Here is a 22,067-nt window from a genome sequence, read left to right as displayed (position 1 = left end):
TTCTCCACGCATGACTCCTCGACGATCTTTGACTTGATTCTGAGGGTGTGGGCGGAGTGAGGGCGGTGTTTAACACTAGTCTAGTCCTTCGTGGCTTTCCGTAGATCCGAGCCTGGGCGTCGACAGCGCGCTTCAACTGATAACTGGCTGCTGCTGCGTAGGAAACGAACAGCCCTTCAGCCAGCGCACACCTCGGAGGTGTCTCTTACATAAACAAAGGAAATGCACTCGGTCACGATGGACAGCAGCGGGTCTCCGAAGAAGCGGACGTTCTCTCGGGGACTGAGCGAGGACGAGTCTCTCCGCAGCATTATAACAGAGGTGAGCGGAGGGAAATCACGACGTCGCGAATCGGACGGGGGGTTTGTTTAGGACCGAAGCTCGTGTCACCACTGTGTTACCCCAGGCTGCCGGCGTAAAGACGCCTCGCGTAGAGGACGCGGAGTCTTATATTAACCGTCCACCGACGAACGAGCGAACCGTCTGTCTTTTTGACCAGGCCCGTAGCTTCAGTCCACTTCCTGACGTCTCGAGTGTTTGTTTTGTCTGCCTCTGACCACTGCGCACGCGACGCTGTGTGCGTGTGCGTGTGTGTGTGTGTGTCTCCGTGTGTGTGTGTGTCTCCGTGTGTGTGTGTGTCTCCCTGTGTCTCCGTCTCCTTATCAGAATGACAGCTCGTCCAGGCGTCTGACGCGGAGCGACAGCCGAGCAGGCACCCTGAAGAGGAGGAGTGACAGTCAGGTGAGGAGCCAGACATCCACGGACAGATCGAAACACACAACACTATGTTACTGCCTCATCAGACCTGACAGCTGGTCCGACTATCTCCACTTTACGTCCCGTCTCCTCAAATATTGACTTTACAGCTATAAGGTACTTGTACATAATGTTAGCATATTTCCACGTCATTCCACTCATCCTGTGCCACCCAGGGCTGTGACGTCACGATTCTATCGTGACATAAAGGAAGTCACAGTACGATATGATCGCGATATCAATTGAAGTAATGTCTGTTTTCAGGCATGACAATGTCCAAAAAATATTTTGCTGTTCACATATGAAGAAAGCAGCAAGGAGATTGTGAGTCAGACGCGGTCACGACAGCAGGAACATTTCTAGAACATTGTGTGGCATCTGGGTGGAACAGGACAAGATGATAATTCATGCTGAATGTTCTGTTTACAATCATCAACATGACAACCCGCTGCCTGTAAACTGCTGTATTCTCACGTGGGACCAGCCATAACCATCAAACACTTCTCACACCTCAATGAATCAGTATTAACCACCTGATAATGTCTTATATAACAAAATATGAGTCACAGGGGATGAGCACTTTTAAGGATTGAAGTAAGTTAAGCAGACAATACTTACGCACACGCCCAGGTGTAGGCTTTAGTGCCATCCAGCGGCAGCATTGCACTATGGGACAACCTACAGTTGCTCTTCAGGTACTGTAAATAAACATGACAGACCCTCCCTCTCTCTCGAGAGCCAGTGTTCCATTTTGAGCTGCTGTACAAACATAGCGGTGCTACATGGCAGATGGAGATATGAAGGGCTCCTCATTCTTGGTTTCAGTTGATTGTACACTAAGGAAAACATAAATGTGAATGTCATTTTCAGTATCTACCAAACATAGTCGCCTACATTTGACTTCTAATTGAGTGTTTTATTTATAGGTATGTTAGTACTTTTACTTTAGGACAGGATCTGAATACTTCTTTCCACTACTGAGTTAAAAAGTGTGAAAAGACAGTTTAATTTGAAAAAAATCTCAATCGACCAGTGTGTCCTAGTAAGTCAATTTTGTGACTTTCAGCTTTGTTGTTGCCAAGTGTTTTTATCATACTTAATCACGAACTGTATTTTCAAAGCTGTTATCAAACATGGTGCCTCGATAGTATTTAAATGGGATCACAAGTTGCGATAGCTGTAGTTTCTGTGTACCAGTCTTGTGACTTGAGTCGGTGACACCAGAGTGTCAACTTTGTGAGACTAAATGGTATCCAAAGGTTTTCAACTTCAACTATATTTCAAGTGCAAACGTTTAATCAAAAACTATTACCATTAGAGGTGGGGGGAAAGATTGATTTTTAAAATAGTCTAAAAAATTGTAATTGTTATTTTGTGTGTATTAGAATACGGACAGCAACAGATCCTCTAAGGCCTCATGTTTGTCTTCATTTAACACAATAAAACAAATCTACTTTTATTTACAAATTTAATTAATGTTTTGTTTTTTTCCCTTTCAACAGTCTGAAAAGGAGCTCTTCATGGGACTCCCAGATATGGTGACTATTCCTCACGGTTATTCTTGTTATTGTCTTATCCTTGTTATTTTACATATTGCAATGGATATAACAGTGTAATGCATTGTTCACAGTTCTGTCAGGTATAATATTAGGTGACTATACACACGGAGAGATTGTCGTGGGATTGTCGTACTTCCAAATGAGGCCTCCCACCTCTGAGAGCTCACAAAACACTTAGCCTCCCACTGACTGAACACATTCCACAAAGTTGGCTGCACTGATTTTCAACTGTGCTTGTGGTGTAGATGGAGCTGCAGGCCAGCTACGACGAGGTGGTGCAGGAGCTGCGTGGGCTGGAGGTCGAGCGAGAGACTCTGTTGTTCCAGGTGGACGTCCTGCAGGACACGCTGGAGGGTGTGGAGGAGCTGCTGGCCGAGGCTCAGAGGGAAGCTGGACAGGCTAGTTTGGTACGTGGAGGCCCCACCGACACTGACACAACTCTCCATTTTAAATACTTCAGCCATATATGGGCATTTAGTATTAGTTAGCGTTGGTCCTCTAATGATGCAACATGTCTCTCTGCATTTGTAGGAGTTGGTACAAGAGAGGGAGGCCAAGAGGAAGCTGGAGAGCATGGTCAGCTCTCTGATGCAAGAAGTGGAGAGATTAAAAGAGGTAATGTGAAAATTGAAATGATGAAATACATCGCTAAAAGGTATTTAAACCGGTGATAGAGATGTAAATGCTCATGGTGCAGGTATGTGATCCATATTACTGAATGCGAATAATGGAGATGGTTCTGTCACTGCACTTATGCTAATTAGTAAGTGTATTATTATCCGTGTTCCATGTTCTGTAGTTGGTCATGGTGGATTGGTCTGTTAATATATAGTTTATACAATATTACATAACTATAATTTTTAATTTCTAGAAGGTATTTTCCAGTTGTGTTTGTTGTTTTAAAGCTAAATTCACCTAATCGCTGTTTAAACTATAGTTATTAAAAAAAAAAAGACTTTGGAATTGGAAAAAATTGGAATTAAAATGCTTCAAATACATTTTTTCAAATCTGAAGGGCCCTTAATTTACTTATGGACAATTACATTTTTCTTTACAGGAAAGGATGAATGCACCCGTCCATACACATGGAAGTGAAGATGAGGCGACAAGACAAGGACGCCAAATGGCAAATGATGCCACGGAGCGGATTCAAGCTGTATGCAGAGAACAAAGTGACGCGTCCCTGTGTGAACCTGACGGAAGTGAAAGCAGAGGTGGAGCGTCTGAGGAGGAGAGGCAGGCTGAAGGAGCCGAGGAGGAAGAGAGCGTCATTACGAAGCTGCGGAGGATGGTCAATAAGCCCCTGAGCCAAATCCCCTCGCTCGCACTGGAAAACTTGCTCTCTGAAGACGGGGTCCACTGGAGGCCTTTTGAAAACGTCACCGATGACGGGAGAGATCCTTCGCCAGACACAAACGACTCCGACAACTTAAGTGCCTACGAGGATGCATCTGCTGAGACTCCAGAGCAGAATAGGCTCTTTCCAGGTGAGGGAGATACTGTGGACCTCCCTGATGATTCAGAGAATAAAGAGATAAGTCCAGCCAACAACTGTCAGGTCAATGAAAGTGAGACCCAAGATCCAAAAAGCCCTGATGCCTGCATTGTGTCTTAACTTCATCTGTTTTATCTTCTACTGGGGGAAAGGACAAAGATTATTATTGATCTTTTGGTGAAATTCAAGAGCTCTTTGATTTGCAGTTTACTCTAATTGGATCTTAACGTCCTTAGAAATCCTGGAGGCTAATGACAGCACCCACTGTCGAGTTGCTGTAATTAAAACTGCAATGATGAATCAAATAGGTGATTGAACGAAAATAACCTGGGACTATTTTGACAATCAAGTAATTTTTCAAGCAAAATCTTCCAAAGATCCACTGGTTTCAGATCTGAGGATTTGTTGCTTTACTGTATCTTTCGGAGTCTGACTATTTCAGGTAGATAACAAGCAATTTGTAGACATCGTCTGAGCCATTTGTAAATCGAGAGCCATTCAGATAAAAAAAGCTCTTATGATGGAAACTTTCATAATTTTTGGACATTTTATAGATCCATTATATAACGCTAGATTATTCAAGAAAATTAGCTACAGATGAATTGATAATGAAGATAGTTGTAAGTGGCAGCTCTAGCTGTAATACACTGTAGTAAAATTATAAGATTCAGTTTCAGATTCACAAAGAAAGGAACTCAGGGTCCAGGTGGTTTAATGAGCCAGAATTCCACTCATGACTACTTTATATTATTTACCGCTTGTTTTTGTTTTTCCAATCTGTGTATATAGCTCTGTATGTGTATGGAAAAAATACTCTATTCTGCTTTGACCCTTTATCTCTTTGGAAATCTTTTAAGAAAGTTTATACACAGCTGCCAAGACAAATCAGGATTAACCTGTATACAAAATACAGTGGACAATCATAAGTTTTTGGACAAGGGACCGACGTTGTTATGGCTCCAATCATAACTGCACATTCAAAAAAGAGGAGTCTAGAGTTACTTGCACCTTGTTACAGCTAAATGTGTTTTTAAAATGAGGAGTATTGTCTTGCATACGGTAAAATCATTGGCAGTTTCAGATATTTGGTCCGATGGTCTCCAGTTGTAGAGCTCAGTGTAAAGGTTTACTTCACGATTGACATTAGTCTTTGACTCCTCACATCAGATACTAATAATCCGTAAGGTTACAAGATAATGAATTTTTTTTTTTAATGTAAGAGAAATGCCTTCTATTTACTGCCCCACTGGTACCACAAAAACATTTTTTTTTCATAATATCCCTAGTTCTCACCCTATTTCAGTTTATGCTGCATTTGCACTTTTCTAAAGTTCTTGTAATTTGGCATAAATTTGTCAGATGACATTACAAACAACATTCCCTTTACAACCATGCACGTCAGTGAGAGACGAGTGGCTGGCCTGCCGCGGGCTCTGTCCCTTCTGCCTGCATGCCGATCATACGTTTGCACATTTGCGCGTGAAACTTGCTGAAATTAGTCTCTTTAAATTTTGTACAGGTCTTTTTTTGTTACACTGCTACGAGTCAACAGTAGACCCGCTCACCTCATTTGTGACAGTTTGCATGAGCTACAAATGTAAATTGATTTCCAAACAGCACATGAATTGAACTTACGTCATTTAATAGTCCTTTTGCACGTAGTACTTTCAAAGAGGTGTATTTAATTATACTTAAATCTAAGTTTACTGCCAAAATTTGTTTTTTAAAGGGATTTTCAGAGGGATCTTAATGTGAGAGAGTGAGGCATGTGTTGCCTCAATCTATCGTTCCCTTCTTTTTTTAACAAACAGCTCCGATGACTGGCTCAAAGTGAGCTGGGGGAAGGTTTCTGTTACTGTTATTCACATGTGCTGTTGAGGTGATTTATGTTGATATAATACAATACTGTTGATTTTCTGTTAATTTTCTGTCAGGTTAAAGGGGTTTATTTTTTAATGATACACTTTTTAATGAAAATTACACTTGATTCCAGACTGGTCAAACTTCATTTTTAAAATTCATGTCACAGTATCAAGGGAAACGTCTGATACTGGCACTGTAATTTGGGCACATAACAGTTATGTTTTGATATTCAATAAAGTAATCAAATGATTTTTGGGTTTTATCTTCAGACAACAATGCAAAAAAAAAATCTGTTCTCAGCATAATTCAATGTTTTATGGGTCTAAACATTTTTTTGACTTGAATGTTCAGATTTAACAGTAAATTACAAATTTATACTTGTACCTGAAATTACATTCCAGACATATCAAAATAAAAAGAGTTAATAATGCTGGTGTTGGCTGGTGACTTGAGTTGTCTATTGTTAAATATATGCATGACCACAACCTGTATTCACACCATAAGAGGAATAAGCATCACAGGCTGCTAAAATGCGGCTTCACTTTTGGATCTACAAATTTTGAACTGATCCAGGTAATTGAACAGAAATTTGATGTAAAAAGTCTCTTCAACTTGTGTTTTAAAGATGCAGGTGAAAAAACTGTAATGGTCCTTGACATCTTGGAGCAGTTTATTATGATAAGATTAATGCCAGAGCAGGGTTTTAAAAATACATTTTAAACAGACTGATTTGGTTGTACTTACTATCTGAGCAACAAGATATCTGTAATCTGACAAAACCTAACGAAGAGATCCTGATCTCAATGATGAGAGGTTTTTTAGTTTTCTGCAATATCAAATTAATTCAGTGATTTTTGTCAGTACGTCAAATGATGCATAGCAAAAAGGAACTGCTGAAAGCTAATTTGGTGATCTTCATTTTCCAAGAGTGTAAAGAAATCTAAATTGTTAAGGTTTACATCTTATAACAAAAGTGAAGGCATTTAATGTTTGTGAAATTTTCAAAAAATATTTTGTTGAAAAATATTCCAAACAAAAAACCTTCACCTAATGACAATATCATTCACATTACTCAGTGACATTAATATCTACCACTGTCTCAAACGTCAACTAAATAAATGCAAATTAAATCAGTTGGCATCTTAATGCCTCTGTCTTTTAACTTTTAAAACTTTAAGCCATAATTACCAGATCATGTCTATCAATCCACCAGAAGTGAAGCTGCTCTCTGCGTGCTCCTGCTGATAAGTGAAAGAAGTTTTAAACTGACTTGAAACTTTTAATTTTGTTTCCTCGTGTATTTTTACCTGCCGTGTTGTAACATTATTTGGCCAGCAGATGGCAAAGTAGATCCTTATATATAAAGAAATCAGTGCTGTCAACACTGACTGAGCTCAAGGTTAATAAAAGTTACACACAATTTGTAGTTGTGCTGGGTTTGTTAAAATAAATGTATTTTACTGCTGTATTTTACAGCATTTTCTACTTTTAAAGGTATGGTTATTGTTCACACACAGGAGAACACGCAATACAGTTTTCATATTGTCATACTGAGATTTCAAATAATTATTACTAATAATTACTGAGAGCTGATTACAAGAGCTACGGGTCAACACACTAATAATGAAGAAAAAAAAGACTGGTATTACAGTTATTTGACGTGACAATGTATGAATCACATCATATTCAGGGCATGAACAGAAACTGCCCTCTTGAAATAGATTAACAAAGAGATTACACTGAAGTGGAATGTCAACAAGGGGAGGGAACACAAAAAGAGAATCATGTTGGCTTTACCTTTAAAAAACAATAAAATATCAAAACATCCCTTTTTCTTTCTTCATGTTCAGCTGTTTCCATGGTTGCAGCCCGACAAAGTCATCTTTGGTGATGCCAAATACGTCGCGGAAGTCTGAGTCGGAGAGGTACTTCTGGAAACAGTTCACAAAATAATGAAAGGTTAAACAACTATCGGTGTTCATTTCCTTGTGAACAATCTGTCACTGATATTTGCTGCGAAAACAACTTCTAACTCCCAAGTTGCTCGTGATGATAATGATGATAACAGAACCGAAAATAGCATTGACTGGTTTTTAGTCTCAAAGTCACACACACACACACACACACACACACACACACACACACACACACACACACACACACACACACACACACACACACACACACACACACACACACACACACACACACACACACACACACACACACACACACACACACACACACACACCTACCTCTTTCTGGGTTGTGTCGACACCTTCAGGCAGCTCGTTCGGGAGCTTGTTGACCAGAGCTTCAAGTGGAAAGGATGGATAGTTTTTCTCACTTTCAACAAAGTTCTGCTCCTGGAAAATCCCAATAAAGAAACATTTTAAGTCTATACAACTTTATTAATCTACTATATCTCTTACTTTTGTGACATGTGAAGTCGTAACACCTAAGAAACATATTTTCCGTGTTTTTGTTTTGACTCCTGACCAAAAATCACGTACATATGTAATATTGAGTATCAAAATTTTTATTTTTATTTTATTTTATTCTTTTTCCTTTTGAATGATGGCATGTCACAACGGTTTTGGAAAGTAGGAATCAATAACCAGGTAAAGCAAGAGGTAGGACTGGACACAAAACTTTCATCCCAAGAATACACGCACTTAAATGTCCCTTTGCTTATCTTACAATAGTATAACCTCTTTATCCAATGCACTACTACAACCAAGAATGGTAATATTTTGGTATTTTGAGTAAAAGACAGTGTAAAGTTCAAACATCACCATGAGGAAAATAACCTTGTGGGTAAAAAAAAAACCCTTGAGAAATGAATGAAGATGTTACATACAATTGTAACATGAACAGGTGACACTACATCTCCCAGCTGTTTCTTCATCTCTTCATAGCTGTTTCCTCCCTAAAAGAAAAAGATGTGTTTTACTCATCAAGCTACATGTTCATGCCCTTTTATATTCCAAAACCAAAATACTCACACTCCATTTGGAGGGATCCCAGGCTGTGAACCACCCAGTGAAGGTGGGCGGCTCAAAACCCTGCTTGACCAGGATGATGGGGGTGTCTGGATCTCTGTTGCCCGGGTGGGTGTGCAGGTACTCTTGGCTTGTGAGCACTGCTTCTTTGCGCTCAACCTCATTTGCCTCGTCTCCAGTCCAGAGAAATACCTGAGGAGATGGCAAAGTGATTGTATTTATTAACTTCAGAGATCAGTGTTGAGAGACCAAGTTTATGTTTGGCCATGGCGGTTACAAAAAAGTTTAAAGGTTTGTGAGTAATTAGTCACAAACCGTGTCACCTCATACCTGGTCCCACGTGTCCAGTAACATGACATCAGCCTCGTTGAGGTCATCCTGCGTGAACTGAGTCACCTCAGTTACAATGAAACGGCCTGTCTTATTGGAGCATTCAAACAGACGTGGCTGGTGGTCTAAAACCATCTGCTGTAGTCTGCATTCAACAACACATAGCTTACAAAACTGTGGAAAGCAAATGTGTTTCCTTTTCATAAAACACATGAAGCTTGTTTTCCCATGTTAGGATTGAAATTTGTTTCTATATTACCTCTTGTCACTGGCATACGGGGCTTTGCCTCCGAGCAATTCCCAGAATTCAATGGGCTCCTGACCCTCTGCTACAATCTCCTCTGAGCAGCTCAGGCCAATCACAGAGCTGACCTCCTTCGCCATGGCCCTCTCATCTCCACTTGATCCCTTGTAACAAAAAGTGTCACCCCCTTTCAATGAATTGTCATTTTAAACTTTAAAAGAGTTGAAACATTATGATCTAATCTGAATTTCAAAATGGTGAGAAAATATAACCTTTTGGCTTAGGACGATTTGACCATGTAAAATACTTACTTGGACAAAATATTTATTCATATATATTATATTTCAACTTCACCTTCCTTACCTTTCCACACCACAGAAAAATTCCTGATTCCTGGCTCTTTAGCAAAAACACATCATTGGAGTTGAGAGAGGTGGCCAGGGCTGGAACCTCAATGGCTTTTGTGTTGGATGGGTCAGAGCCGTGGACCTGGAACAGTCTCGTCGGAGGCTCTGGGTCTGAGGTTCCGTTTCTAGATGTGCCCCCCTTCATGAAAAGAAAGGATATATTGTGTTCTGCTATAACAACTCTATACACCCTAAAATAATAATACTTGAGCAGAGTATATCCTTTTGCTTAAAAGTCAAAAAGAAGTACCAACAAAATTCAATGCGGTCAACAGTCATACCTCAAAGATGACCAGTTTACCCTTGAAAATAGCCATGAAGTGTCTTGGTTCTTTGCCCATGGTTATTCTCACTTGGACTGGCTGCCCACCATACTTCTGATCCAAGTCCACAGCCTGAAATGCTGAAGCTGCCAGTTCATCGTTTGTTGCATGGCGCCCCTAAAATTATAAATGCCCCAAAAGTTCAATTTACAATCAGAATCAACTCAGTTTTTGCGTGAGCAACTTAATATTTTGAATTGATCCTGAATTATATTAATTACGTTAGACATTGGGTGTTTTGCACGCAGCACACCCTCACCTGCCAAATGTAGAGCAGGTAACACTGCTTGTTGTTAACCAAGTAAGTGTAGAGGATGAGGTAGCAGTCTCCTCCATAGAAGTATCCATGCCGCTGAGGGTCCACAGGGACTAGCTCTAGATTCTCAACTCTCCAGACCTGGGTAAATAAAAGGTTTATCATCTCGGAAACAAAAATGTCGGAATCACTACTGTACTTTCAATCCCGTGACGTCTAAGCATTTGTCCTGCCACATAGGATCCGGAATTGCTGGAAGTTTCAATCAAACTACATCCGCAATATATTTCCCTGCCATATATGTCATGGAGAGTTGTGTTTAAATGGAAGAGTTGTGTTGAGTTGTGCAGAAATGGCGGCTACATAAAGTAAATTTTAATTGGATGGTAAATAAATATATTTTAATTTCGTCGAGTCATATCGAACTGTGTCATTTCATAATACGTTTGAGGAAAATGTTGATATTCCAAAGACCTAATTGAAGCTGAATTAATTTCACACTAATAGCTTGGATTCTAGAGGACAATGTTGTTGATACCTCTACTTGACCAGTGCCATTGTCCACCATTCGCTCTTGTGCAGCAACTTCTGGCATCACGTGCATCAGAGAAGCGTCAAATTTCTCCTGTGTGACGTGTGCTAAAACAGATATGATCACAACCATATATCATAAATCGGCAACCAATTAAGTTTTTATTAAAAGTAAAAAGTGTTTCTCTTTTCTTGCTTGTTGTACTTTTTTTTGTGGATTTAAGAACAAAGACACTTACCCACTTTTCCTCTTGTGTACCCTTTGCCCAGACCTTGAGTCTGGTCTTTAACTGTCCACCTCTGGAACAGCTGCTTGAAAAGAGCCGACTCTGCGCCATCATTCACTGTCTCCACATTCGTAGTGGTGGGGTAGTTTTTGACTTTGATAAATTCCTATAGCAGCCAGTCAAATGCAATAAAGGAAATGTTAGATCAGTCAAAGCTTGGTGTAAAGGATGGTGTATAGTGTCACTTACCAAAGCTCTGGCCATAGCAGCCTGTCTTTCAGCTTTGTTTGCCTTCTTTCCCTTCCATACAAAGATTTTCGCCCCTCCCTGGTCCAGGAGGTAGCAGTCCTAATATGACAATTACATTTAGCATACAAAACCAACTTCTGTCATACAGTAAATTAAATATTTTTATCTTCACCTCCCTGAATCCAAACAGCAGTGTAAAGAAATGAAAGCCTTAAGCTGTAGGAAAGGTGAAATGTCAGACAAGACTGACAGCCATACCAAGTTATATTGTGAAACTGAAATCCATCTACTGTAGATGTGCCCACAATATAAAGTATATGCATCTTTCATTTAGTCAGTATTGCACCAGCTCACATCATGGTTGAGGAGATCCTGAACCAGTGGTCTGCTAGCAACTTCTGTCACCTTCATCTGGCCATCAGCATCGGACACACTGACAGGAAGGCAGAAACAAATGAAATCAAACAGAACTGAATAAAGGTGAATTCTCACCCTCAGACCACATGAAACATTTAGAAAATTGCATAGAGCAGGCCAGAGAGCAGCTCACTGGTAAAGAGTGAGTTTGGCCTTCTGTTTCTGGTCCGTGATTTCATCAGAAGGTCCGTCTGTCAGCTGGGATGTTCTTTCTCCGAGAACATTATTCAGGATGTCCATGTTCTGCGGAGAGTTGCTCTCTGCTTCTCCCTCGATCAGTTTGATCTCCGCCCGACCTCCTCTCTCTCTGTCTCTGATGTCTTTGGCCAACAACATGCCCTGAGAAAGAGAGATACAACACAGACACACATAATCAAAGTTCATTTTGCCTATGATATTTACAGTTTTAACTTATAAAGCAACTAGCAGGTGAATATAATTTAAGTAACAGAACAATTTGCGGAAGACAAAAATGCTTAAAATATGAATATCAATGTTAACTCCTCATTGCATTGCTTTATATGCTTTTGAACTGTGTGGTGGGACAGTGAATCATTCAGAGGTTTCAAACTTGTTTCAGGAAGAAGGAAATCTATTTCATCTTATTTAATCCACCAATTTCCATAAAGGTTAAATGACTATGGTATTTAGATCTGGTTAAGTAGGGTCAGCACGTCTACCTAACCTGTATGTACTCATACATGAAGCACATTCATTTACAACCAAAGTTGGTTTGTAAATGCTTTTTTGTGTCATTATACCGAGGGTCCAAGCACCTAATGCAACACAGAAGTAAAGTTGATCATGCAAATTATAACACATGATCATAAATCATCTTGCCAGGCTTCAAATAGCGAGCAGCAACAAAAAACAAACAAACATGAATTTTGCACCCAACAACAATTAAAGGGACCCACGCAGTCACAAAAATCTTACCTTAAGTTTTTCCTGTTTGTTACTGTTTGGTCCGTTCCACTGAACAATGATCTTTCCAATATCCAACAAAAACACATCTCCAAGGTTGAAGCTCATCCAGCTCATTTCCACCTGAAAAAAATGACGATATAAAGCACTCTCTTCTCCATGACTTCCTGTGTGCCGTAAACATTTCATAACCACTGTGAACATGGCTCACCTCGGTGCCAATCACTCTTTTCTTCCCTTTGACATGAAGCAGTCTCTTAACGTCATAGGTGTTGGTTTCAGTGTGCCTCATACCTGATGCAACTCCCCCTTTCTTATAGCTAAACAAGACAAGATTATTATTTTTATGAGTTCTTTTATAGTTTATGAATGACGGCCTGCTTTACCGACACGTTCACTCACATTATTCCTTGTTTGAAGTATCCCCTGAAGGCATCAGACTCGTGGTTCTGAACTTCGCGATGCTGGACCGGAGTGGACCCCAGAAATTCATCCATCTGTATGGTATAAACAGCTGCTGCACCCTGTTCATCCTGAGAGGACTGTGAGCCAATCCAGTAGTGGAGATCATAAGAAAGAGAGCTGCTCACCTTCTGTGTCTGGAGGGAACAAGAGTGGACAAACAGTGGGTTTTGGGCTGGTGTAGATGAGGATGCTATCTGATATATGATACAAGGGCCTTTTGTCACTTCTTCCTTATTCAAAACATACCATATACTCAAAGTGCAAAGTCTACAAGTACATCAGTGGGATTTACTGGACAAATAAGCAGCCCTGGTACTCAAAACCAGTCAACTTCCCAGACTTACAGACAGAAGTATGTAACAGTCCCCATCATAAAAGCTTCCAAACGCTTTCTTAGGGACTTGTACCAGCTCCAATTTCTGTTGCACACAGAGGGAGAAAAATAATAACTGTTTCAGTCATTTTCTCCTGGACAAGCAGAGGGAGTTTCATTTTGAAATAATGAAATCAAACTGTTGATTTGGGGAAACTTCAGTCCACGGTCATTAATGCAGCAAAATCACATTACCTCGATTCTCCAGATTATAATCCCAGGGCTGTGAGTTATTGCTCTGAATGTGTACTCCATGTTGCTCAGATTAATTCAGTATCAGAGGCTCTAGAGCAATTTTGTTGACTGTTTTTCTTTCTCTGGAAGAGAAAAGAGATATCATTGTTAATTCATTTCTTGTGCTCCAACCATTTAGTCTATAAATCTAAGATTCAAGTAGTCGTAGTTTCTGTTTTCTTGAAAATCTTTAAAAACCCACAAAGAGGCAACACAATCAAATCTCATAATTTATATATCATCAAATAGTACATACCTGTTCTGTTATTCCTTTTTAATGAGGTTTCTTCAAGCTTATATGATCCTTCAGCAGCTGATTTGCTGTCTGATTTGCTGTCTGATAACAAAAGGCTCTCGATCCTCTTCCCTCCGTGCCCCTCATTTGCCTGTGTTTGCATGTGTCAGGGCCTTTCACCGTATTCTGCCCAATCACTGAGGACTCTCACAATCCGGTAAACAAATGTGCTGAAAGAAAGGATTGACTCATATTCAAATAAACACAGAACCACTGATCACCACCATCGTGTCCATTCATTCCCCAGCCCACTCGGCCCTATACCCCCACATACACACCTTATATGGGTATATGCACAGCTGCAGGTAGGTCGACTAAAAATAACACAGAAACACAAATGTGAATGAGCTTTCATGAGAATATTATATGCTACTACTAATAAAATACAAGGATTATTCCTTTATATGATAAATACAGTAATAATGTTAGTAGAAGTAGTGGTAAAAAACAATATATGAGGATAATAATTTTTAAACCTCCACACACACACACACACACACACACACACACACACACACACACACCTTATCCTGTTTCCAATTATCGCTACAGAAGTTATGGCTGAGCTGGTTCACTGGAACTTTGTACCAACTATTGGCACCATCTGATCTCAGGACAAGTCACCAGTATTATCATTAATAAAGTCTATTCTTTATCTAAATCTTTATTCTTAAAATGGGCAACTGACTACAGTTTTATAATTGTAATATTAAACGCTCAGTCAGCCACTAGACTCTCTGCAGTGGTGCGGACAATATGAAAATGCAAAGCTATTTCATCGTAGTTCATACAGAATGAAAATGGTACGGTTTTAATTTGCAAAATGAATGCACCACTCCGAATGCACAGGATGCAATTTACATAGAATCATAAAAGAGGGAGCATGAAGAAAAACTGCACTAGTTTGACATCAAAAGATGTGATCGAACATTACCTTCTGTCTCAAAATTATAACTTTTGCCATATCCATGTATCTAATGTAAAATGATGTCATGTGGTTAAAACAGCAAAAAAAATCAAGTGATACACCGCGCGCGCACACACGCGCACGCACGCACGCACGCACACACGCACACACACACACACAGTAATTATGTGCTTGAGTTGGGTTTTAGAGCTAACTGGAAAAACAGCGTAAGTAAAAACATTTGGTGTTCAATGACGTCATCTAGCTTTTGCATTGCAAGGTTGTATTATAAATCAGAGGGGAGTGGAGGCAGTTTAAAGAGTATTGCCTTGTCCCCAGTAATCTGCCACTCACCAAACTAATAACTGTTTTATGCTTTAGACAATACTACTACCATTACAACTGTGCACAGGAACAGCTGGGAAACATGGCAGACACACTGTCTGACTAAACACCTAATGAATCAATTTAGAAAAAAAGGAATATCACTTTTGAGCACATTTAAGGTTTACATGACTCAGATCTTGTGATATCCAATGGACCTTCATAGTGTTTCTAATAAAAACTCTTGATTCCACAAACCAAGATACCTTAAGTGTTTATCATTCCATTAACTCTGAGGATAATATCTAAGAAATACATCTGGAAGAATTGTTAAAGACAGTTTGTATAGTTTAGTCTGCCTTAACACTCACATGCCCATTTGTACTGTGGAAAAAAATACTGGTCACTGGGGTTTTTTTCCGCTCCTGAAGGGATCCCCTCTCAGTGTATATCCAGTCTAAGAGACCTGGGATAAGATCCACAGTGAAAATGTTTAGAAAAACGCATTTCATATCTAAACTGGAGCTAATATGATGCAAATTAGACACATTAGGTGCAGATTTCCTGATTGTACAGTGTTTTTGTGTTTCATCAGGCTGGTGATTCCTTGCCTTGCCAGGGCAGATGGATTGTCCATGATGGTCAGAGTTCTGATGTTTCTCAGTTGAGGCACCAAAATAAACCATTTGGTCAATTGACCCAGAAATGGAAATGTGCAGATTTGAAATGTAGCTCCCTTGGGTAACAAACTACACCTGAGACATGGCATATGATATGACGCATTATAGACTTGTTTCTTTCTTTACATGTACATAGACCTCATGGGAAGTATTTACTAAAGAGCATCCTGTGGATTACATATCTCCAGTTTCTTATCCCATATCCTTTCCTTCATGCTTTCACTGACTCCCGAGAGGTATTCACATTTCTCTTTCTGCTCCTACATATCATGTGGTCCTGTACCACATTAGGGTCCTTTGTTTTAATGAAGTAAAGGTTCCAAACCCCTAAAAAAAGATTCACTTGAGATTAATGTTTTGTTTTTTCGTCAACCAGGTAAAACTGGAGGACTGTCTTGTCTCCGTTCAACTGCGAGCTTCCATCTATACCAGATGGTTATGGCTCCTCCCAGAACGCTTACTAAAACATTCCAGCCCACCTCTGGGAATCTGCTGGCTCTTCCACACACTGCCACTGAACTCCGGTCAAGTTTTTACTGGAGCTGAAGAGAGACTGAGCTGACACAAAATGAGAGGACTTGTTGTCTTGGTAACTTTGGCCTGCTTTGCCACTGCTCAGCACCAAGCACTGATTGACTATTTGGAGCGGAGGCTGCTCGCTATTGAGGTAAGACTCCCTTTACCTCCCTGCCGAGCCCTGCGCTCCAGAGTCCCTCTGAGAGGAAACTTTGAGGGACAGGGCACAGGCAATGGAATGCAGATGTGGACAAATCCTGGGGAAATTAATGGAAAATACAGCTCTGTTCACTGTACAGGGATTATGAGCTTCTCATCTGAGTTATGACTCTGATTTAGGAGTTTTGTATGCCTACTGTACATGATGTCTGAGAGAAATATGCAGAAAATGACATAAGAAAAAAAGATTATTAGTTTATCAAATGACAGTATACTTTTTTTTATCATGCTGATCAAGTAAAAATATTAATTTCACCAACAACACATGGCAAATTAAACATCTTCAGGGGAATTTCCTGCCTGTAGAAAGATTTTTTTTCCATCATGGATTACAACATATCTCATTCATTGTTTGCAAAATACTAATGTTATATTCTTAGTAATAGCTTGCCGTTGGGATCTTGCCTTCAAGTTATTCTAATATTTTGGATTTGGGTTTATTAAAAGCTTGTCTGTTCGAAATGCTCTATTCCCTTTAATATTATTCCTGAAGTCCTTCAAACACATGTTGATTACAATAAATTCCCACAAACTCTTATTCATTCACATCTGTTTATTGTCTCTTTATTGTTATGTAAAGTGGCGTCAGACTTTGGCGATCACCTGTGGAGAAACTCTTGTTTCTGTTTTCTCCTCCAGCGAGGTCAGAGGTCAGGGTCTGCCACAGAGCAGCACCCACACAGAGCACTGGCAGGATGTTAATCTAAAAGACATGTGAGCAGGGAGGATACTTGCCACGTGGAGATTGAACCTGGTTGTTTGAAGGATCAGTTTCCTTCTTATTATGCCCTTCAGTCCCAATCTATTCATTGAGCCTAAAAGGAACATACAATTATGGCCTTTTCAATGCTTTCCAGAAATACTTTTACCGTTCCTGTAAAACAAATATCCATGTATTGTCTCAGGAGTCTTGCCACTTTTTGCTTGTGTTCCAATTTAGATATAAATAATCACCTTTGTTGAAAACAGGACCGGATCTCTCTATGGCACGAACAGACCAGCCGTTACGCCTCAGAGCTGCGGGAGCTGAAGCAACAAATGGTTTCCCAGCTGGAGAACCTGGACAAAGAGAAAGAAACGCTGAGAACCAATCTTGACAGTGTGGGCACGAGGGTGGATCGAGTTGAACGTGAGCTGGACTACCTGGAAACCCAGAACGGGGCTCAGCCGTGTGTGGATGTGGACGACAAGCTGATAGAGCAGCAGGTGACTATGGTTAAGGAAAAGCAGAGGGCCAAATATTCCAAACTCTCAGGTGAGATATGACTCTCTTGAACTGCCCTTACAGTAACACTACATGTTTATTACCAGTATAAACACTGCAATTTATAATGATAATTTTGATAATTTGGCCTGCTCGTATTTAGATGTACCAACTCATTTCTGACAGAAACAGTTCAATATAAAGCATTTACCAAAAGTCAAACCATCATCAAAACACAAACGAAAGAAATAATAAAAGGAGAATTATATTATATTATAAAATGTATTGCCTATCTTGGGTGTCAAACACATCCTCCAGTCTTCATATTTGGTAAAGTACAGATTGAGGACCTCACTTGGATTTGACATTTTGAATGTCCAACCATATTTACAAAAATGCAGAACCATTCCTTTAAAATCATTTAAATGATAGCAGAATGTAAACATTATTAAGATGTCAAAGAGTCACCCATCACATAAGGCCTCTGACTCTCGTACTCAGACTGCAGTGACATGATCTCCAGTATTAAAGCCATGAAGATCTTGAAGCGAGTCGGAGGTTCAAAGGGCATGTGGAGCAAGGACAGCAGCAGGGGCTCTGGGAAGGTCTACGTCTTTAATGGGACAGATGACGACACCATCCACGAGTTTTCCTCCGTGCAAGACTTCGCCCGCTCTCTGGGCATGTCTCTGTCCAAGAGTCTGAAGCTGCCGACAGCCTGGAGGGGAACAGGACACGTCATCTACAACAATCACGCGTATTATATAAATCAGGCTGAGGAGATAATGGTGGTTAAATATGACATAAAGAGCAACTCTGTGACTGACAGCACAGTGTTTCCTGTTCAGGACCATGTCCCGGTGTACGGCCTCACCCCTGAGACAGTGATGGACCTGGCTGTGGACGAGGAAGGCCTGTGGGCCATTTACGCCACGCGGCAAAACGAGCGGCACATCTCACTGGCTAAAATGGACTCCAACTCACTGGACATCGAGCAGATGTGGGACACAAACTGCCCAAGAGAGAACGCGGAGGCGGCCTTTGTCATCTGTGGCACGCTCTATGTGGTGTACAACACCAAGCAGCCCGGACGCTCACGTGTGCAGTGTGTGTTTGACGTCAACGACATGGTGACCAATGAAGACGCACCCCTTGTTTACTTTCCAAAACGCTACGGAGCTCACTCCAGTCTGAAGTACAACCCACAGGAGCAGCTGCTCTATGCCTGGGATGATGGCTACCAGATCCTGTACAAGCTTATACTGAAAAAGAAACTAGAAATTTGAGTGCATTAATACAAACATTCATCGTAGCAAAAATCCCCCAAATCCACCCACCAATCGTTAAAGGGCCATACCATGTTTTTTTGCAAATTTTAGCCCCTATTAAATCATGTAATTTCACATAACTGGTGACCATTTTATAATGTTTGTTGTGGCGTTTCAGATTTTTTTTTATGCATTTTTCAGGCAGCCATTGGTTTCCATCTCATACAGTTCAATAGTGCATCATAGTATATAGGAAGTCTACATTTTTTAAATACAAATGCCACAATGTGTTACTTCACAACAATTACATAGCTTTTAAGACACAGCTGAATGCAGACACGATGTTTCAACCATCATCTGATTTTCAAACTATGAGGAAATTATCAGAAAACGTGATGTTTTTAACGGTAAGAAAAATCTCAATATAGTTAAGGGCGACTCAATGGGTTACAATAAGAAGTCAGTTTCTGTAATACTCGGAGAAAATGATGCCATGAGGAGTATGAGGAGTTTATGTTCTTCGTCGCTGGCTTTAAGTCTTCTCCATTACACCATGATGTTCATTTAGTAAATTATGGTGTCATTTAAAATAGAGTAAAATAGGCGATACACTTCAGTATGCACTGGGGTGTGGATACACCAGGACTGACAGTTTGTACCATCCAATGTGTGAGGTCGCAGGTGTAGGTGGATGTGCAGTGGTTGAACTCTCAGCCAGGCCCCCACTCCTCCAAATTTGGTTACTATTGGTCAGAGCTGTCTAGTAAGTCTAATGAGGCTTGCACATCACGTGACCTATGTAGACTTCAGATAGTTTCCAGATGTTCATTATTAAGAGCGACAGAAACGCAATTTTTGGTAAATAGTAGTCAATAAATGTATCGATTTACAATAACGCAGACTGACATGCCTATGTATTTATTCTATGTAGTTAGTCAATATGTTTTTTTTAAAGTAAAATTATTTTTCCTAAAATGCTTTAATACACATGTTGTTGTGATTCAGATGTGCTGTCAATATACAATCTGATTATTTAAACTTCTTACCCTTCATAAGTGCAACACAGACGGTCTGCTGATACTCTAACGCGCTGCTACTCACTTCCGGGAACTTTTGAGAGGCTCCATGATCCGCCATTACTGGAAGAAGAAAAAAAAGGTCCATTGGAGTGAACGGATTGTCGCGACTCTCTCTGCTACTGGTTTCCAAAAAATGATATGTTGGCCAAAAAAAACGGCTGTTCAAAAACGAATGGGTGATTTCACAGTGTGTTGGCACTTGGTTTATACCGCAAAGAGAACGGCGTTACGACAGTGTCATGACAAACAAACTGGGCCACACAGACAGGAAGTGAGAGAAGTGGCGTTGATTAGGCGATCACACTCAGGTGCGCGGAGGAATTGGCGGGAGAGCAGTCATCCCGAAGCCACGCCCAGCCAGCAACACACACTTGATAGGGACAGAGACAGTCACCAGGGACAGGAAATCAGGAAGAAGACATAAAAAAACAGCAAAGCAACAAGTCAAATCTCCACAATCATAACATTCACTTTCAGACGCGGACATGAGAGGTATTATGTGTTTGCTTCATCTGAGACATGGCTGCCAGAATCTCATTTCTAATCACACTGCAGTTCCACCCTCACCACTGCTGGTGGGTCCACTTGAACAGGTTCACTGTACTTGATCTCTTGTGCTAGGAGTTGTTCCAAATGCTTTATATTCTAGCTCATGCTAATATTTAAATATAGGTCATGTCATACTTACTGGACTTTTTTAGTAAAATACACCTGACAACTCACATTAACCTCACTGTCAATATCTGTGCATCTTGTAGTTTACATGTCTTTTTGCAGTTGGTAGAAATTTGTTGTTTCCATATGAATCGGATTAATTGAACCTCTGTTTTTGTCCACCCCCTGTCACATGTCCCCTCCTGCAATTGTTCAGTTGAGTCAAAGATAAAGGTAACAGCTAATGTAGTTTCCATAGCCAGTCTAAATTATGGCTCTTGTGTTGATGAGCTTTTCAATAACATTTATTATATTCAATACAAAGTCTAACTTAGATTCGAAAATTGCATCAGAAATAAAAAAAAAGTGTCTTGATTTAAACCCTAATTTAGTTGCGTTATTGATTCAGGAGTCTTCAACTAGTCAAATGTGTAGTGTTCGTATTGTTTAATACCAACAACTATCATCATCGAAATATCTATGACGTTGTCTCTTATATAGCATCACAAAAATGCTGTCGTTACGGGCAAGAAGCAGCTAGCTGGCTAGCACTAATATATTTTTCTCTTTATGTTTTATAAATATTTTTCCCATAAGCCAAGCAAATGTGTTTTTTGTTTATTTTTTTCCTTAATGAAATCATCAAAAAATAACATTCCATCACTATTTGAATTATGCCTCACATGATACATTATAATGTTGATAATTAATTTATATATCAGAATAAAATCTTTTTCTTATTATTTGCCTATAATTGCTCATTTCCCCTCAAGTTTATTTCTTCTTGTTATTGTTCTTAACGAATGCCCTGTCTATGAACAGTATGAAGAGATTCAAAAAAATTTAAGCCACTGTATAGGATTTTAACATTTTAAACTTTTTTAGCCATAATGTTTTTTTTCCTATTTCACCCTGCTTCCTTGAAAGTGTATTGCTGTATTGACATGACGTCTAAATATGGCGTGACTAATAAAAACTCATTCATGTATAAGAAATTAGGTTGACTGCTTATATGTAGTTGGAGCACACCAGTTGACTGGTAAGTTCTTGAGTGAGTGGTTTGGTGTGTTTTGTCCCTCTTTATAAGGTGCATGCCAGTGTAGCCGAAATCAACAATTAAATAATCACTTTCAATACATGTCATCATATTGTTCCTCACATAATTAGACTTGGAACACATTTAACAGTTTCAAGGTCACAGCTATGTCATGCCATAAACCTCAGATTGGTCTTCTCAAAATCACACCATCTATTTTAAAATCTAAC

At 39.9% G+C, this 22,067-nt stretch overlaps 3 protein-coding genes across 3 annotated transcripts; 2 read left to right on the top strand and 1 right to left on the bottom strand.

Moving 5' to 3' along the window:
• The first annotated feature begins 98 nt into the window (after positions 1–98).
• On the top strand, positions 99–6,103 carry si:ch1073-456m8.1 (leucine-rich repeat flightless-interacting protein 1). Its single transcript, XM_035632012.2, has 6 exons — positions 99–321; positions 667–741; positions 2,259–2,294; positions 2,561–2,722; positions 2,847–2,930; positions 3,373–6,103. Exons 1-6 carry the CDS (start codon positions 223–225, stop codon positions 3,928–3,930), a joined length of 1,014 nt encoding a protein of 337 aa, XP_035487905.1. The 5' UTR covers positions 99–222; the 3' UTR covers positions 3,931–6,103.
• Positions 5,970–14,061, bottom strand: avil (advillin). The gene is made up of 20 exons (XM_035631999.2): positions 13,912–14,061; positions 13,617–13,738; positions 13,393–13,467; positions 12,986–13,182; positions 12,795–12,903; positions 12,596–12,706; positions 11,793–11,998; positions 11,597–11,675; positions 11,243–11,341; positions 11,006–11,159; positions 10,774–10,874; positions 10,239–10,376; positions 9,938–10,096; positions 9,613–9,795; positions 9,265–9,413; positions 9,006–9,150; positions 8,679–8,867; positions 8,534–8,602; positions 7,929–8,039; positions 5,970–7,604 (listed from the first exon to the last, which is right to left on the bottom strand). The coding sequence occupies exons 2-20, from the start codon at positions 13,674–13,676 to the stop codon at positions 7,491–7,493; spliced, it is 2,448 nt and encodes an 815-aa protein (XP_035487892.1). The 5' UTR covers positions 13,677–13,738; positions 13,912–14,061; the 3' UTR covers positions 5,970–7,490.
• A 2,274-nt stretch (positions 14,062–16,335) lies between these two features.
• Positions 16,336–21,799, top strand: olfml3b (olfactomedin-like 3b). The gene is made up of 3 exons (XM_035632004.2): positions 16,336–16,528; positions 17,566–17,851; positions 18,302–21,799. The coding sequence occupies exons 1-3, from the start codon at positions 16,430–16,432 to the stop codon at positions 19,084–19,086; spliced, it is 1,170 nt and encodes a 389-aa protein (XP_035487897.1). The 5' UTR covers positions 16,336–16,429; the 3' UTR covers positions 19,087–21,799.
• The last annotated feature ends 268 nt before the right edge of the window (positions 21,800–22,067 follow it).

The sequence above is a fragment of the Scophthalmus maximus genome, chromosome 6 (genome assembly GCF_022379125.1).
Source record: "Scophthalmus maximus strain ysfricsl-2021 chromosome 6, ASM2237912v1, whole genome shotgun sequence".
Taxonomy (NCBI): Eukaryota; Metazoa; Chordata; class Actinopteri; order Pleuronectiformes; family Scophthalmidae; genus Scophthalmus; species Scophthalmus maximus.
Note: the sequence above shows the minus strand (reverse complement) of the source record. Positions and strands in the feature narration are given on the sequence as shown.